Source organism: Panthera onca, chromosome C1, assembly GCF_046562875.1.
Source record: "Panthera onca isolate mPanOnc1 chromosome C1, mPanOnc1 haplotype 2, whole genome shotgun sequence".
NCBI lineage: Eukaryota > Metazoa > Chordata > Mammalia > Carnivora > Felidae > Panthera > Panthera onca.
The window spans coordinates 214,618,594-214,635,665 of NC_138346.1; the positions used below are offsets into that span (position 1 = coordinate 214,618,594).

General features: G+C 60.5%; 2 protein-coding genes across 10 annotated transcripts in view; one reads left to right on the forward strand and one right to left on the reverse strand.

The window, feature by feature from the left end:
- The window catches only part of CLSTN1 (calsyntenin 1), an 89,653-nt gene extending 81,612 nt beyond the window's left edge, over nucleotides 1-8,041 (forward strand). For all 4 annotated transcript variants that reach the window (XM_078452461.2, XM_078452463.2, XM_078452462.2 and 1 more), the window contains 8 exons: nucleotides 761-915; nucleotides 2,347-2,495; nucleotides 2,802-3,028; nucleotides 3,833-4,003; nucleotides 4,344-4,489; nucleotides 5,462-5,597; nucleotides 5,967-6,151; nucleotides 6,515-8,041. In XM_078452461.2, the coding sequence (XP_078308587.1) occupies nucleotides 761-915; nucleotides 2,347-2,495; nucleotides 2,802-3,028; nucleotides 3,833-4,003; nucleotides 4,344-4,489; nucleotides 5,462-5,597; nucleotides 5,967-6,151; nucleotides 6,515-6,712 (1,367 nt within the window). In that variant the 3' untranslated portion in view covers nucleotides 6,713-8,041. The remainder of the gene's footprint in view (nucleotides 1-760; nucleotides 916-2,346; nucleotides 2,496-2,801; nucleotides 3,029-3,832; nucleotides 4,004-4,343; nucleotides 4,490-5,461; nucleotides 5,598-5,966; nucleotides 6,152-6,514) is intronic.
- Nucleotides 8,042-8,920: 879 nt separating this feature from the next.
- PIK3CD (phosphatidylinositol-4,5-bisphosphate 3-kinase catalytic subunit delta) overlaps nucleotides 8,921-17,072 on the reverse strand; it is a 54,992-nt gene continuing 46,840 nt past the window's right edge. For 5 of the 6 annotated variants that reach the window (XM_078452454.2, XM_078452455.2, XM_078452458.2 and 2 more), the window contains 16 exons: nucleotides 15,851-16,072; nucleotides 15,087-15,183; nucleotides 14,867-14,997; nucleotides 14,319-14,369; nucleotides 14,083-14,250; nucleotides 13,865-13,986; nucleotides 13,572-13,715; nucleotides 13,371-13,470; nucleotides 13,032-13,210; nucleotides 12,829-12,941; nucleotides 12,593-12,671; nucleotides 11,850-12,017; nucleotides 11,122-11,245; nucleotides 10,848-10,993; nucleotides 10,531-10,663; nucleotides 8,921-9,793 (listed from right to left, as the gene is read on the reverse strand). In XM_078452454.2, coding sequence (XP_078308580.1) covers nucleotides 9,656-9,793; nucleotides 10,531-10,663; nucleotides 10,848-10,993; nucleotides 11,122-11,245; nucleotides 11,850-12,017; nucleotides 12,593-12,671; nucleotides 12,829-12,941; nucleotides 13,032-13,210; nucleotides 13,371-13,470; nucleotides 13,572-13,715; nucleotides 13,865-13,986; nucleotides 14,083-14,250; nucleotides 14,319-14,369; nucleotides 14,867-14,997; nucleotides 15,087-15,183; nucleotides 15,851-16,072 — 2,115 coding nt within the window. In that variant the 3' untranslated portion in view covers nucleotides 8,921-9,655. The remainder of the gene's footprint in view (nucleotides 9,794-10,530; nucleotides 10,664-10,847; nucleotides 10,994-11,121; nucleotides 11,246-11,849; nucleotides 12,018-12,592; nucleotides 12,672-12,828; nucleotides 12,942-13,031; nucleotides 13,211-13,370; nucleotides 13,471-13,571; nucleotides 13,716-13,864; nucleotides 13,987-14,082; nucleotides 14,251-14,318; nucleotides 14,370-14,866; nucleotides 14,998-15,086; nucleotides 15,184-15,850; nucleotides 16,073-17,072) is intronic. The other variant, XM_078452459.2, reaches the window with a different exon arrangement.

Consider the following 17,072-nt stretch of genomic DNA (forward strand, 5'->3'; position numbering starts at 1 on the left):
CGACATGGGGCTTGAACCCATGCACCAACCTTGAGACCATGACCCAAGACAAAATCAAGAGTCAGACATTTAACTGACCGAGCCACCCAGGTGCCCTGAGAGTAAGCTTCTTTTCACATGCTTTTTGGCCCTTGGCCACAGTGTGGTGAGGACTGCTTTCTGGGTTTCTCTTTTCCTTATAACACCATCAGTTCCCAGTTATCCTGGGGGCAGGCACCGTGGAGCTCAACCAGATAGCATGTGAGGCCTCTTAGGTGCAGGCTAGGGTAGTAAGCACCCCTTGTATCTTTCTAGGCCTATTCTTGTGGGCTCAGTCCCAAGTTTGTGTGTATCCCCAAGTGTGCTGTTAGAAAAGGCAACCCAGAGCGTGACCCAGCTGATTGAGAAGGCAGTGGTCCAAAAGGCTGGCATTGCTGGAAAATGTCACCCGTGCACCAGGCTGATGGGTGCAGCGTAGGCCGCCCTTTCCAGGGAGCGGCCAGTTGTGTGGGGACACTCGTGGGACCTCTTGCCTCTGGGCTTCGGGTGAGGGACCCCCCCCCCCAACACCTCTTTTCTCCAGGCCATATGCATGATCATAAACGACTTAATTTCTCCATTGCGCTTCCACGTAGATGGCAAGGCTAACAGGATTCGGTACGAACTAACCCGCATGTCCCTCCATCAAGCCGCCACCACCGGTAACACTGCATTGAGAAGCGAAGCAGGAGGCCCTGGGGTGCACGCGTAACTGCCCGCTTTGTCCCCCCGTGTTCCTAAGGTGGCGACCTGCACATGACCCAGTTTTTCCGGGGTAATCTGGCTGGCCTGACTGTCCGTTCTGGGAAACTCGCAGATAAGAAGGTGATTGACTGTCTGTACACCTGCAAAGAAGGGCTGGACCTGCAGGCCCCCGAGGACGGCCGAGGCGTGAAGGTAACACGGGCGTGCGCGTGTGCGGCGCTCGCCGCCTCCTAGAGCACAAGGGTGCAGGCTGTTGGCAGAGGCTCCAGACCTGGAGCTGGAGGCAGAGGCCTCCAGATCGGTCCAGACCTGCTTCTGCTCACAACACCTCTGACAGCAGACGTGTGGGGGTGTTCCACCCACCGGTCCCCCAGCTCTCCAGGCACCTGCAGGTGTCCCACGGTTCAGTTCGCTTCTGACACTGACTGCCTGGAGTTTAGCACAGACCCCACGCATGAGGTTCAGGCCCGCGAGGCTGCCCCCGCCGCGGAGGCCAGTTGGAGGTGTCAGGCTCTCGGGTTACGCACGCTTGTGTCCAACTTGGCTACAAAGTCGGGGTCCCCATAATCCCCCCTCTTCGATTTCAGTAATTTGCTTAAACTACTCGGAAAACTCCAGAAAACACTTCACTTAACCGCTGCTGGTTTGTTTTAAAGGATACAGCTCCGGAACAACCAGATGGAGTTGATGCAGAAGGCAGGGGAGGGGGGAATGGGGCTTCCCCGTCCTCTCCAGGAGTGCCTCCCTCCCCACACTGGAAGCTCCCACGCCGGGTCCTTCAGGGGTGTTTCCGGAGCTTCTGTTATGTTAGGCACAGCTGGTTAAGCCATTGGCTAGAGGTCAGGGTCAGGTCTGAAAGTGCCAGCCCTGTAGTCACGCGGCTGGTTCCTGTGGCAGCTGGCTCCATCCTGAAACCCTCTCAGCCACCCAGAGCCTGTTCGATAACATAGATGCTCGTGTGCTTGGAAAGGGCTTGTTACGCGTGAGAAAGGGTACTTCTGTCACTCAGGAAATTTCCAGGATTTTAGGGGGCTCTGTGCCAGAAACTGGGGACAGAGACCAAAGATATATATATTTTTAAGATTTTATTTATTTATTTACTTGTTCATTTATTTATTTAAAGTTTATTTATTTTAGCACATGCATGAACAGGAGAGGGGCAGAGAGAGAGAGAGAAAGAGAGAGAATCCCAAGCAGGCTCCACACTGTCAGCGCAGAGCCCAGTGCAGGGCTCAAACTCAGTAACTGTGAGATCATGACCTGAGCTGAAATCAAGAGTCAGACTGCTCAACCGACTGAGCCACCCAGGAGCCCCTAAGATTTAAGTTTCTTAAGTATCGCTATACCCATTCGTGGGGTTCAAACTCAGGACCCCAAGGTGAAGAGTTGCACGTTTCACCAACCAAGCCAGCCAGGCCCCTGTATCTCTTACATCACAGATACATTTGCTCCTTGAGAATTTACCCCCGAAGAAGATCTCATCGCTGCCAATTCTGTGCGCCTTTCCCCTCCAGGTCACCGAGTCAGATCGATCCCCCGCTAGCCCTCTTTGCCAGCGTGTTTGTGGTTTCAGCTTCTTGCAATTAGAGCCGTTTTTCTCGCCCCTGTCTGGTATGATTTCAGATCCATACCAACCCCAGTCAGTTGGCGTTGACCTTGGAGGGAGATGATGTTGGGGAGCTGGATAAAGCCATGCAGCACATCGCCTACCTGAACTCACGGCAGTTCCCCACACCTGGGATCCGGAGACTCAAACTCACCAGCACAGTCAAGTATGTGCTGATTTTTAACTATAAATCTGCCTTTGGTCGTGACTCTTGAGAAGAAAATGTGTGTGTTTAGGTTTTTAAGACAACCCAGCCTCCCGTCTGTAAAGACCGGTGAGCCATCGCTGGTTACCAGAGGGTTTGAATGGTGTTTATCGGTGTGTTGGAGGCCCGTTCCCAGACGGCCGCGGCCTCTGTCCCCCCAGGGGCTGTGGATTCCTGCCTGTTGGAACCTCCACGTGCCATTGCGTGTAGCTTACAAAACCGCTTCTCGAAGCTCTGACCCTCGCCTTCTCCGTCCCTTGTCGGCAGGTGTTTTAATGAAGCTACCTGCATCTCGGTGCCCCCGGTGGATGGTTACGTGATGGTGTTGCAGCCAGAGGAGCCCAAGATCAGCCTGAGTGGGGTCCACCATTTTGCTCGAGCGGCTTCTGAATTTGAAAGCCCAGAGGGGGTTTTCCTTTTCCCTGAGCTTCGGATCATCAGCACCATCACGAGAGAAGTGGAGCCCGAAGGGGACGGGGACGAGGACCCCACAGGTAACGGCACTTCTGCCTGCGATGGTCGCCCTCACCTTGGCTCAAACCCAATTGGGGGGGGGGGGGGAGCGGCTGAAACCCCGCTGCTGCTCCTTTCTCACTGAATTCTCTTTTTCTGGGATTTTGAGAGATTTGGATGTTTTTTTTTTTTGTTTGTTTGTTTGTTTGTTTTTATTTTTTTTCTTTTTTTTTTTTCTTTTTTTTAATTTTTTTCAACGTTTTTTATTTATTTTTGGGACAGAGAGAGACAGAGCATGAACGGGGGAGGGGCAGAGAGAGAGGGAGACACAGAATCGGAAACAGGCTCCAGGCTCCGAGCCATCAGCCCAGAGCCCGACGCGGGGCTCGAACTCACGGACCGCAAGATCGTGACCTGGCTGAAGTCGGACGCTTAACCGACTGCGCCACCCAGGCGCCCCGAGATTTGGATGTTTTAATGCTATTCTTGGGTCAGCTTCTGGAATCTGACCCATGGGCTGGAGCTCATTATGCTCTTTGGAAACCCACCTGGAGAGGACTCTCCTCCTCCTCCGGCGTGACATCCGAATCTGAGATGCCCTTGAGGGGAGGCTGAGAAGATCTGAGCCGATTGCAGGGCACTTGCTACTCCTGCTGGGTGGGAGGGGCCCCCTGTTCTGGGCCTGTCTGGGGACCGGCACCCCGTTTCTTGAAAGGGACTCTCCTGCGCCTCTGTCGTCGATTTCTCAAAGGGCTCTGTGAGCTTGAGGAGCGCCAGCAGCCCACCGGCGTGACCAGCCCCCCCGGGCTCCGTGGCCTCTGCTATTTGCGGGTCTGTTCTTGCAGTTCAAGAGTCGCTCGTGTCCGAGGAGATCGTGCATGACCTGGATACCTGCGAGGTCACCGTGGACGGGGAGGAACTGAACCCGGCACAGGAGAGCCTGGAGGTAGACATGGCCCGCCTGCAGCAGAAGGGCATCGCGGTGAGCGCCTCCGACCTGGGCATGGTCTTCACAGGTGAGCGCGAGCCTCAGCCCCGCCTCCTGTCATCTCCGGGCCCTGAGGGTCCTGGAGGCCACGGGACAGGAGAGGCTCACTAGGATCAACGCTGTCCCGGCAGGAAGGGAAGTCAGGCACTGCCTTACTTCCCGTCCTTACAAGGGGTCAGAAGTCAGGCACACGATGGCACACACCCCGGGGAGGGACAGATGTGCCCACACGCTTGCATTTCTCCCCACAACCGGAAAGCCGGAGTGCGCACACGTGTGGTCCAGCTGCCCCTGTGCCTGACCCCAGCCTGCTCTGACCCTGGCCTTGACCCCAGCCACCAGGCAATGTTCTCACCTCCTCCCCTCAGGCGTGGACACCATGGCCAGCTACGAGGAGGTTCTGCGCCTCCTCCGCTATCGGAACTGGCACACCAGGTCCCTGCTTGACCGGAAGTTCAGGCTCGTCTGCTCAGAGCTCAATGGCCGCTACATCAGCAACGAGTTTCAGGTGGAGGTGCGTGCAGGGCCCACGCTGAGAAGGGCCGGCGGTGGGTGATTGGGTAGCTGCTCGGCCACAACCCAGGTGCGCCAGCCTTTCCCGGCCTGGGGGCCGCTGCAGGTCTGACCCGCGCCGGTTTGGGTGGGCCGGGGTGCGTCCGGTGCATCCCTTTCACGGAGGCCTGAGGGGCCTTTGGAAGGAGGTGGTCAAGAGCTAGAGGCAGTTAATACCTCATGAGTAGGGCCGCGGTTGTTTGCTGAGATTTGGCAGTTTTGCAAAGGGCAATTCCCAGGGACCCAGAGAGTCTTTGCAGACTGCCGGCCCCGGGGGAGGGGTCTAGACGCAGGGCTGGCCGGGGCGGGGGGGCTGTTGCTGTGCTGTCTGCAGAGCCCGGTAGTGGTGACTCAGGGCACCGTGGTCACAGGGCGCCCCCCCTGCTCTGAAGTCTTCCACAGGCCCGGACTGCAGCCCCGTCGTCCCTCACGGCTTCTGTGGTCTGGAGAAATGGGCCCAAAGTTATTCTCAGCAATTGGCATGTCTGCACGGTGGCCTCAGAGCAGCAGAACGCTGAAGTCACGGTGCTGAGAAATCGATGAGTCTTTTGTTTGAGCCAAAGGGTAGCGGATTTGAAGGGAAATAAATGGCTAGGATTTGTGCTCTTTGATGCGCTGTGGTTTGGGGGGAAAGCAGGGAGATGGGCCTGTGGTGAGGGACAGTGGTGGGGGTTTTTCTGTTCTTTTGTGGACAGATTCTTTTATGAAATATAGTAAAAAGGAATTAGAACAGTGCCACGTTTCTTGGATGTGCGCGAATATCAGGTAGTTACAACGGCGTCCAAGGGCCGACCCTCGATTTTTTTCTGTTCTTTTCTCATCTGCCCACCAGGGCTGGTCCAGGGACCCCTCCGCGTAGCGCTGCTCCTGTTAGCTTCTGAACCGCGTTTCCGCCTGTCGGACCCGTTCATGCCGCCTGCGTTTCTCCCTGCAGGTGAACGTCATTCACACGGCCGGCCCCATGGAGCACGCCAGCCACATGGCCGCCCAGCCGCAGTTCGTCCACCCGGAGCGCCATGCCTTCGTCGATCTCTCGGGCCACAACCTGGCCAGCCCCCACCCGTTCGCAGGTAGGGCTGTGGGCAAGAAGCAGGGCCGGCTGGGTCAGGTCCCGGAGGGGGGGCGCGGGGAGACACCCTCCCGCCTCCCGTCGAGAGCCCGGCCCCGGGTTCGAACAGCCATGGCCGGCCTGCCTGCCTCTCTTACTCTGTGCTGCCCGGGAGGGACTGGAGCCCCACAGGGCAGGAAGTGGCCGGCCCTGGGCTTGAGACCTGTGCCTGGACTCCTCACGTTTCTTCGAGTTCTTCCGGGTCAGATGCCGCGTCAGTGTGTGTGTGCGCGTGTGTGCGTCTGTCTGCGGAGGATGAGGGCCGAGGGCACTACCGCCCTCTGGGGCGGGTCACACCACCACAGCCCTGTTCCCTCTCCTCCCTCCGCAGTTGTCCCCAGCACCGCCACTGTTGTCATTGTGGTGTGTGTCAGCTTCTTGGTTTTCATGATTATCCTGGGAGTCTTCCGGATCCGGGCTGCTCATCAGCGAACCATGCGGGACCAGGACACCGGGAAGGAGAACGAGATGGATTGGGATGACTCTGCTCTGACCATCACCGTGAACCCCATGGAGGTAGGTGCGGACCGGCGGCCCCTGCAGCCGAACACCACCACGGGCCGGGGCCAAAGCTGGGCTCACCCCAGAGAAGCAGCGTGGCCGTGGCATCGCCACGTTTCTGTGGCTTGAATGTCACGTGATCCACATGACAACTCAGTGAGGTACAGAGAGGCCTCATTCAAGCTCGTGCCGCCCAGCGAGGGTAGAAACGCGCTCCCTGCACGTGACAGCCCGTGGGCGGTGACCAGGGCCGTGTTTCCCCTTTGGTCTCGGGTGAGGTGACCTGTCGGGCGTCCCCTTCATCTGTGACTCCCAGAGGGTGAGCGGCACTGGACAGTGGGGTCGTGCGCAGGGGCTCACGTGCCGTCTCTCTGTCAGACGTACGAGGACCAGCACAGCAGCGAGGAGGAGGAGGAGGAGGAAGAGGAGGAGGAGAGCGAAGCCGGGGAGGAGGAGGATGACATCACCAGCGCCGAGTCGGAAAGCAGCGAGGAGGAGGAGGGGGAGCACGGGGACCAGCAGAGCGCGAACCGGCAGCAGCAGCTGGAGTGGGACGACTCCACCCTGAGCTACTGAGCCCTGGGCCGCCCCCGCCGCCCCTCCTTCCGCTTCAGGAGACTCTGCTGCCCCAGCCCCAAGGGTCCACGGTGTACAAAGTCATTCCGGCCAGTAGGTCTGCAGACCCTCTCCATCGCTGACCACCCGCCTGTGCTCGCTGTCGCCCCGCCCTCCGCCCAGATCGCTCTGAGCTCCCCGCGGCTCGCTCTGTGGCCCCCCCCACCTCGCGCCGCCAGAAAAGCTGCGATCGCTGGACTCGTTGACAAAGGGTTAAAATTGCCCCCTCCCGCCTCGTAATCCTTTTTTTTTTTAAAGTCTTTATTTTTTCCAAACTAGTGCATGTATAAAATGGCAGAATGGGGGTTAATATGTAGATGATGAACTGACTTTTTAATATTTTGTAAATAAATTGGGATTCCTCGTGTCCTCCGTGCTAGTATGACCCAGGACTGGCATGCAAAGTGAAGCTTGAAACACAGGAGAGACCCCGTGGGCTCCGGCCCCACCCCCACCCCGGAGGAGAGCGGGCCTGCCCCACTCGGGTCCCGCTCAGTGCACACCCTCGGCGGGCGGCCAGGCAGTTAAGGGGCATGGACTTCCCGGCACTGCTCAGCGGCAAGGGACCGGATCGGAGACCCCTCTCCGGAGGCTGGAAATGGCCAGGTCTTTCCTTTGGGATTCCACCCATCTCTGATCCGCAGAGGGGTGGGGAGCTGGGGTCCCTGGCCTCTTTCACACACTCCTCTGAGGACCGGCAGCTCCTTGCACAGGAAGCTGGACTCCTCGTGTGCAGCCTTGGGTTCACGCCTACTAGATGTCTGTTGCCCTGCCGGGGAGTGTGCACGCCGATGGCACAAAGCGTCTGGCCACTTGGTGCGGAGACAGAACAGGCCTGAGTGGTCCGGACTCAGAACGTCCAAGGACAGACGCGCTCTGGCCCGAAGGCTGAGCGCTAGCTTTCCCCCCGACGGCTCCGGAGACAAACTCCGCTCCCCAGGAGTGAGGGGCCCTGCTTCTGGGGCCCGTGGGGGATGGAAAAGGAGAGGACAAGTCATGAGCTCAAACCCCGACAGCACTTTGTTTTTAATTTACATGTAAAATTTTAGATTTCTAAACCTGGGGGAAAATAATTTTGAATACTGTCCTGTGATTATAACTGCTAGTTGCAAGGACACTGCGGCCGTCCTGCGTCGTGTGTGGCCGCCCCTCACGTCCTGTCGCTGTAGCTGCTCTGTGTAGACAATGGTAGATGCTAATGCGGCCTCCGCGTGGTGTCACTTTGTAGATGTGTATATTGATGAGGTCAGAAAGTGTACCCGCTACAATAAAGTGCTGGTTCTAACTCCAGGAGGAGCGCGCGTCAGGTCTCGTCCTGGTTTTGTTCTAACCCTGCATTCTCTGGCTTGGTTTTTGACCTGAGAACACAACATAAAAAAGCTTTTATTTCTTTCCGTAGGCTGTTACCGCTCACGTGAAGGCTTCACAGAGCGGTGGTCTTCACCCCCCATCAGTTGTGTTGAACTCTCCTTCCCCATACAGAAACATGAAAAGACTAAAACACACACACACACACACAAAACAAAAATAGAAAATACTCTCCTCGCCAAGCACCCAGGCTGTGTACCGGAACCAGAATGCCAGGAAGCACACAGACGCGTTTCAATAAATAACATATAGACGTACACTCGGCTGTTCCTATTTCTAGACTGGCAAGGTGGACCAGATGACCTCCACACTTAGTTGGGAACGAGAGTGTGGTCGGTGGTGGTCTGCATATGGACCACATCGCGTGGCTTCTGCTAACTGACCAAAGAAGGCGGTGGGCTTTTTCTTGAAGCCCCCGTACCTGTCCACAGGGCAGCTGCGCCTGACTCTGCCCGGCCTCGCGAGGCCTCCTAACACATAAAGATCACCCGTGGGCTTCTAGAAGCCCGGATTTCTAGTCCCCTCTCCAGAGATGTCTTCAGACGGCTGGGGAGAGGCCCGGGAACCTGGTGTTTCTAGAGCTCCTCGGATCCCCCTAAGGCTAAGCCTGAACTGCTTCGAGCTAAGTAGAAAAAGATTCCACTAAAGACCTCAGGTTTCTGGTACGTGATTCCTCAAAGCAGGTTCCCAAAGCAGAGAGTTCTGGAGATCAGGTCCGGCCTTAAAACCTGCTTTGCGAGGCAGGTCAGAGCAAAGTACTCTGACCTGCTTTTGCCTCGATCCATGACAGGTTGAGCTAAATCAAGCTCAGATCTTTTTAATGTCTTGAGGACCAGCATATATTATACTTTATCGGGGCGGAGGCTGTTCTGAGCCACAGAGGGTCCGTAAGTAGTTGGGGTGTTTTTTTGTTTTTTGTTTTTTTTTTCCTTACCCGCAAACAAAACCGCTTTACAGCAGAGGAGAGGATTTCCCGTACCCAAGAGTCACTTTAAAAGTGAAAAGCAAGCATCCCTGATTCTAGAGGGTACCCAGACTTCCTCTGGGAGCTGCCCCGCGCTCAGCCCGTGGAGAGCACGAAGGTGGAGGGGGTGAACGGAGAACTGGGCACCAGGTAACTGCCAGGGGCCAAGCCCCGGGCAGCCCGGCGGGAGCCTGGGAGGAAGGCAGGCTTCCCGGAGGGGAGAGCAGTCTCCGCCGGGTCCCGATTCACCAGCTGGAAGACTCGGGGTTACAGTCCTTAGTGAGGTGCGGCCTCTGAGGTGCCCGACTCTGTCTTCTCACCAAAGCCCGGGGGCTCTGGCTGAGGACGCCCCTCCCCTGCACGAAGGATGCATTTCCGTGTATGGCTGTCGAGTTCCTGAAACGTTTCAAGTCATAAATAAATAACCAGTGTAAACAAAAGGCAATCATGTAGGTTCCTTCCCGTGGGGTGCGGGTCAGGCTCTCGGGGCCCCAGAGGACGGCTGAGGGTGCCTGGTTCCCCAGGCCGGCGGTCTGCTCCCTCCAGGCCCAGGGGCCTCCAGAAGCTTGCTACTACTGCCTATTGTCTTTGGACACGTTGTGGGCCAGCCAGTTCACTTTGGTCTTCCAGCTCTCCCGGAGGGCTTCGTTAAACTTCACTCGGAAGTGCTTTAGAGCCTCCTCCTCTGTCTTTCCCAAGGCCAGAGAGTCCTGAGGGAAGATCAGAGCAGTGAGCTCCAGCCATTAGGGGGGCCCGTGACGGCAGGCAGACCCCGCCACCCTGAACGTTGTAAATTCCCTTCTGAAAGAACTGCGGGAGGGGAATCGGGAGACAGAAGCCGACATCCCCCTTGGAAAGGACTCTGTTCTGATCCCAAGCCGAGACGGGCCTCCCGACCCACCCTCAAAGTAGGATGCCAGCTGCAGCCAGGAAGCTGTGACCCGCCCCCCCCCCCCCCCCAAAAGCCTCCGGGGTGGACAGGTAGGCTCGCCTTCTGCGGTGGGAATTAACCCCAGGAGGAGGAAAGGAGGACTTGCCCCACGCAGCTTCATTCTGCATGAACCGGGCACCAAAGAGGCGTTTGAGGCCGGCCCCCCTCTGACCCCCAGCTGCTCCCAAACTGAAAAGACGCGGGAAGGAAAGGCATTTTTCATCGTCGAGGGAGGGAATCTACTTCAGCCGTCTGGTACAAGCGGAACCACTACAGCCTGTGAAGGACCAGACGGTGGACCCAGGGAGGTCCCGACGCTCCTGCAACGGAACCGGGCTGACCCCACCGGCCCCCCTGCTGCTGGCTCGTGGGTGGCGTGAAGGACCCACACCGGGAGTGCCCTGCGGGGTCCACTGAGCTCGGGGCCCCCCAGGCCGCAATGCTCAGAAGAGGCAGAGGCCTTGGGGAGTTGGGGGCCGCCCGCTCTGCCTGGCACGGCCCTGCCCTGGCATTTACCTTGAGATACTGGATGTCTTTGGAGCAGCTGAGCTCAGGCAGGCCGGCGGCCCGCATCAGGGCGAAGAGGTGAAGGAACAGAGGCCCGTGGCGCCGCAGGATGGTATAGGCTCGCTCACAGTAGCCACGGAACCTGGGGGGTGTGGGGGGGGGGAGCAGAGGGAGGGGGGAGGCAGGGCTCTGGGTCCTCACAGCCGTTCCCACGCTGCTCTCGCCCTGGAAACAGCCCCCGCTCCCTCTGAGGCCCCGACACCCCGGCCTCTTCCTACAGGACCCGGCCCTGCACCCGGCCGGCCTGGGACCCCGAGCACCCTCACCTTTCAAATTTCTCACTGTTATTCGTTTTCCCCTGCTGGATCACGTGCACAAAGTCGTACGTGAGGATGAATGGGACGCGCTCACGGTTGATTCCAAACTTGGTCTTGAAATTCCCCAGAAAGTGGCCAAAATCAATGTGGAACAGCTAAGAAAAGGAAGGAGAAGCCATCGTCAGAGAGGAGAGTGCCTTGGTGTCGGGTTGCGGGGTCCGGGGGGTGGGGGGGCGGAGGGGTAGGCTGGGGGGGTGACAGGTGCTGCCCACGTGGCCCCTACCTGCCCATTCTCGCGGATCATGATGTTGTCACTGTGCCGATCACCGATGCCCAACACGTAAGTGGCCACACAGTAACCGGCGCAGGAGAGGGTAAACTCCTCAATGGCTCGATCCAAGGCTTCCCTGTGTGTGTGTCGGTGGGGAGGGGTGTTGAAACCCATGGCCGTGCCGTTTTGCAGCAGCTTCTACCAAGAGGTCGGGCCTGTGTCCCCTCTCCTTGAATCTGGCCTGACGACTTGCTTGGACCAATGGGACACGGAGGAGGCCCTGTTGGGACTCGTCCCAGAGCCTCGGCCTTAAGACACCTTGTGGCGCTCGAACCTACCTATTGCCATGGAAGGAAGCCCAGGCTGGTCTACTCACTGAGGGGAGAGCACGTGGAGACACGTACGTGACCGGCGCCATCCAGGCCGGTCAAGCGACCAGAGGGTAACGGTTACATGAATGATTCCAGCCCAAGAACCACTCAGCTCGGCCAGGTCCAGCGGCAATTTGTGGGCCCGTAATAACCCGTGGTGGTTTTACATGCCTAAGATAAGCGTGGTCGTTACATGACAACAGCTAACTGATCCTTGCGGGAACAGAGACCTGACCCACCCCGACACAGAGCAGACCTGGTCCTCGGCTGAGCCAAGAAGTCATGGAGACTGTCACGGGCCCTTCTCCTCACCTTTGACTCCCAAACTCCTCTTGGAAAGGGTGTCTGTCCCCAGGGCCCAGAACCTACCCAGGGTTCTTGGACTTGAGCCAGTTGAGCAGGGCATCCTTGTTGAAGGCAGCCGTGGCGGCCATGTTGCTTTTGTTCAGCTGGATGTTGGCGATGGTGTCTGAGTGAAGCACCACCTCGATGAGGCCTGTGCGGTCCCCCGTGGAGAGGCAGCCGTAGGGCGTCATCCTAGCCAGGAGGGAGGAGGGGCAGGGAAATGCCACGGTCAAGGGCTGTCCCTGGGGCAGCGTGAACCGCCCCCCTCCAGCCCGAGGAGCTCAGGACAGCCAAGACCGCCACAGGAGACGCCAGCGGGGTTGCTGAAAGGGAGGAGAAAGGTGCGCGGGAGGCGTCCTTGACGCCCGGAACTCCAGGGGAGGCTCCTTGGAGAGGTCAACGCCAGCCCTCAAGAAGCAGAGACGAAAAGTCAGCGCCTCAGCTGAGCTCGTGTCTGCTCAGAGAGAAATCCAGATGGTTCAGAAGAAGATGTCACTGCTTCCCAAGACGGGGCAGGAAGCCAGGGAGCGTGGAGCAAAGGAAACAACGGGGTAAGACAGACGCCGAGCGCCCGGCCGGGCCTTCTGCGCCCTCACTCTGCGGCCCCATCGCCTCCCTCGGCCCTGACTTCAAACTGGTCTCTGCTCTGAGAACGGCCCCTTTGCCCGCAGAGGTGTCGGCGTCGGCTTTGACAGAGGACGCCTCCAGAGGGACAGCGTCCTAGGCGTGGGGCAAGTCCGAAGACGGACGCCAGGAGGGCCTCTCACCTCAGGTCCAATCCCTCCTGCTTCCACAGAACGTCCATGAGCTGGATCATCTGCAGAGTCAGCATGTCCTGGCGGAGGTCTGCGCGGCCGTCCCCGGAAGGAAAAGCACGAGCTTCTGGTGGGCTCCCCACTCCCAGCCGCGCCCAGCCCCAGCCCCCCCCCCCCATCCCCTCAGCCCGCCCCCACCCTTCCCCGTGAGGGCCGCGCAGCGCGTGTCCGGGGCCCGCCCCGCTCACCGTCCCCGTTCTTAAAGATGATGCCCACACTGCTGTCGCTGCCCGCCTCCTCGTTGCTGTACATGACCCACAGGGGCTTCATCTTGGAGTCCATGAAGGTGCACTGTTCCACGCTGCGGGCCAGAAGGCGGTCGGCACGGGCCCCTCCGCGGGGCGCCCGGCAGGGCAGGGGGAGGAGGCCGTGGAAGGGGCTCGGGGCTCACCAGACTTCGGCCAGCAGGGTGCTGGGGTCCAACGGGGACTGCAGGTTGGAGAGGGCCTCCAGGTAGGTCTCCTGGCGCATGCACAGGTGCATCAGCTCCTTGGTCTGGGGCCGGGTGGTCTTCTGGGAGCTCACCTTGACAAAGTCGTTCAGGGCCTTCAGCTTGCTCAGCGCCTCGCCCTGGCGGGGAGACACGAGAGGCGGGCAGCGTGGGAAGGCCGGCGGGACAGGCTCCGAGCCTCAGCCCGGCCCGGGGTGGGGGGGGGGGGGCTCTGAAGGGGCCGAGCCTGCCCAGACACAGGGCCCCCACCCAGGGCAGGGACCCCGGGCCGAGCCTCACCTGCCTCATCAGCACCTTCATGTGGTGGGTGCTGCCCCTGCAGTAGGCTTCCATGATGAGGCCAAAGCGCAGCGCCACGGAGGGCACGTGCATCTCGGAGCTGGAGGAAGGAGGGGACGGCTGAGCGGCGCACGCGCGCGCGGGCGGGCAAGGGGGGACCGGCCAGGGGCCCCGCCTCCCCAGGCCCGGTGGGTCCAGTACCGGAGGTGCCAGAAAAGGAAGTGGCCGATCTTGCGGTTGGACAGGGCCCGGTCCAGCAGGAACTTGGTCAGCTCGCAGTCCAGGTAGGACTCGTACTTGAGGACCTGCACCAGCTGCAGCAGGTACTGGAAAAGCTCGTCGTCCCTGCAGAGGAGGGAGGCCGGCCTCACCTGAGCAGACCCCAGGCAGGGCTCAGTCCTCTTGGGGGGGGGGGGCTCCCCCGGGCTCTGCCGCCAGGAGGCGGGGACAAAACCGCGCTTCCGAGGGGCGGGCGGGGAGCCCGCGGGACTCACGTCAGTTTCCGCAGAGACTTGATGGCGAAGGAGCGCACGTGGCGGTCGGGGAAGCTGAAGTCCAGCAGCTCCAGGGCGCTCAGGACGGGCAGGTCCGGCCAGGAGCACAGCAGGTAGAGCATCTGGGGGTGCGGGTGGTCAAGGTGCGGCTGGGCAGGAGGTCAAGTCGGGGGCCCGCGGCGGAGGCCCCGCCCGCGGCCCCGCCCCCCCCCGCCCACCTGGGCCACATCCTCGTGCTTGTTCCACTTGGTGACCAGCAGCAGGCGGGCCAGCGCCTCCGGGAAGCGCTCCTGGACCTCGTGCCGCATCTTCCACACCAGGTCTTTCTCGTGCTCATACAGCTCCCCGGACCCCCGCCGCTCCAGGATTTCCCGCAGCTGAAGCTGCTGAGGGGTGCAGGCCGGGTGAGCTGCGGCCAGACCAGGCGCCCCACCGCCCGCGGGCCCCAGCTCACCTCCTCCTCGCTGAAGCGCCCGTGCTCCCCGTGCCGCCCCAGCTCCAGAATCTGCAATGAGCGGTCCCGTCTCAGCGGAGCCCCCGGGCCCGGGCCAGCCCTGGCAGGGTCGGGGGGGGGGGGGGGGGGGGGTGCTCCGGGGACGGGGAGCTTCAACGCCTGGGCACTGAGAGCTGTCCTGTGCACAGCACCCCCGGCCTCCGCTCCCTGGATGCCAGGAGCATCTCTCCCAGTAGCTGTGACAACCAAACGTGTCTTTGGACATGGCCCCAAGTCCCCTGGGGAACAAAGCGGCCCCCTGACTGAGAACCACTGCTCCCCACCTGCTGTAGTGGGTTAGGATTCTAGAGAGTCAAGCAGGTCCCCAAATGTGTGTGGTGACCAAGCCCTGGCCCTGAGCCACTTAGGGGATGGCGGGGGGCGGGGGGCCGGGGGGGGGGCACCATGCTCTGGGGAGCCCCAGAGGCAGGGTCAGGAAAGGTCATCTTTAGCCCCACAGCCTCTGGGGAGGGCGGGTCCCGCCAGGCCCGGTTGGCGAGGGGGCTGACCTTGTCCAGGGCTGGGTAGTACACAGGGTAGGGGGACACCTCAGGGAGGCAGATGACTAGGGCAGCAGCGCTCTCCGTGTTGGGGTTACTCCGCACTGTTCCCGCGGGGTTCAGCAGCTCCCCCTTCTCGTCTGGACACAGGGATGGATGGGAGTTGCACGAGGAACGCCACCGGCCGGGAGCCCACGCCCCCGGGGCCCTCCCTCCCGCCGGGGCAGACCTGGTGCGGACGGCCACATGTACAGGCAGCATTCCCCGGTCTTGAGCTGGTCCTTGTAGTCAAACAGCATGAGGTTGGCCCAGGCGATGGGGCAGTCCTAGGAAAGACCACGGGCAGGTCAGGGCCATTTGTTCACCTGCAGGATGGGTGTAGCCTCCAGGCCACCTTCCCCGCCCTCACCCAGACTCCCTGTGAGGAAGCCAGCAAGGTCAGCCGCCTCCTGGCTCCCTTCCACTTCCAGTCGCATCCCTGCTCCCGGCTTCTTGAGAAACCCCCAAACGAACCACACCGGCCCCAGAAGGCTGGCCCAGCTCAGCTTGGGTAAGTCAGCGTGGCTCAGTGGCCAGTCACATCCTGGGCCCTGGTGACTCAGTGCTCAACCACCGTGCCTTCCCTGCTGGCTGCTGACTCAGGCCACTCTTGCTCCCGGTGAGGACAGTGCGTCCGTCCTCCTACCCCAGGGAGCCGCCTCCAGGTTCCCACCAGGACCGAAGGCTTAGGCCCAGATATTCCGAGTCACCGTGCTCACGAGCCCTGGAACCCAGAGCCCTCACGTAGCAGGGGTGGCGGCCAGTGTGGGAGGGGCGGGGAGGTTGGGTCGGCCAGCCCTCCCGGGACTCCCCTTCCCCCCTCCCCCCTCCCCCCCCCCCCCCCCCCCCGCCATCCCCAAGGTGCGTTCCTGCTCTGAGTGGATAAGGGGGAGTGACCCCCAGTGGGCTGGCTCCCAGAGGCCTGGCCCCAGCCTCCCAGCCAGCCCCACCCACCGCCTTCTTGGACTTCTTCTTGGTGGACCGAGCCTTCTTGGCCTTCTCGATCACGGCGTAAAGTGCAAAGCAGAGACGAGCCATGCGAGGCAGGTCGCAGACGTTGATGTCAAACTCTAGCCGCTGCTTCCACACGGGCTCTGAGCACACGCTCACCTCCGAGCTGGACACCGTCTTGCACAGCGTCTCGTTGCCATGGAAGAGCCCGGCCTGCACCACCAGCTGGGGAAGGTGCAGGCGCAGGTGACAGGTGGCAGAGACCCAGCCTCTCCCCGCTCCCAGGTTCTCCCCCCACCAGCTAAGGCTCAGAGCTCCTGAAATGTCCACATTTCACATGGGTCTGAATCCCACTTTCCATGTGGAAGAAAGTGGCACAGAAGAGGGGTGGCCGAATGCCTGAGAGGTTCAAGGGGCCACGGGGTGAAGGGAAGGGCAGCACGGGCTGTGCGTGGGCTCCCCATGCCTCTGTGGGACCCCAAGTCATGGCACTTCCCTGCTCTGGGCCTCAGTTTCCCCACTGGGGCTTGGGAACTCCAGGGGCCCTTCTAGTTCTAACGCCCAAGCCTACCTCCACGGCTCAGAATTGTGCGAGCCCCAGGAGGAGGGGAATGTTTAATGCCACCTGAACACGCCGACCCTGGCTCCTCCAGCTCTACCCTGACAGCCCTCCCGCCCAGCCAGAAAGCTGCTTCCCTCCGGTGCTCCCGGGTTCCATCCGGGAACCCCAGACCTGCCCTGTTTGCGAAATTACCCCGACAAAAAGTGTTCCACAAAGAGACTCGACCTCTGCGGACCCAGCTGTAATGTCCAGCAAATGGGACAGTAAAACAGACACCTGGCAGGCTATCCTATCCTGACGACTGAGGGAGATGGGGTGTGTGAACGGCCCAGAAGTGGGCGTGGCCCCCAGGGGGCCCCGCCCGTGCTCCATACACCTCCCACGTGTCCCCAGGGAGTCCCAAGGCCCCAGGGCCCAGCTGGAGCCGCTCGTCTTCGGCACCTGTCACCTCCCAGACTCTGTGCTTCCCACATCCCTGGGCCGGGCCTGGGCCCACCACTTCTACCAGAGTCAAATACCCAGAACTCACTGGGCCTGGTTTCTACGAATTAGCCTCTCTGGCCGGCCGGCCTGCTCCCCTCCCCTCTTCCTGTTTTGAAGCGGCTCACAACCACCCCAGGCAGGGATGCTGGGTAATGTGGTCAGGTGGCTTTCATGTGACCC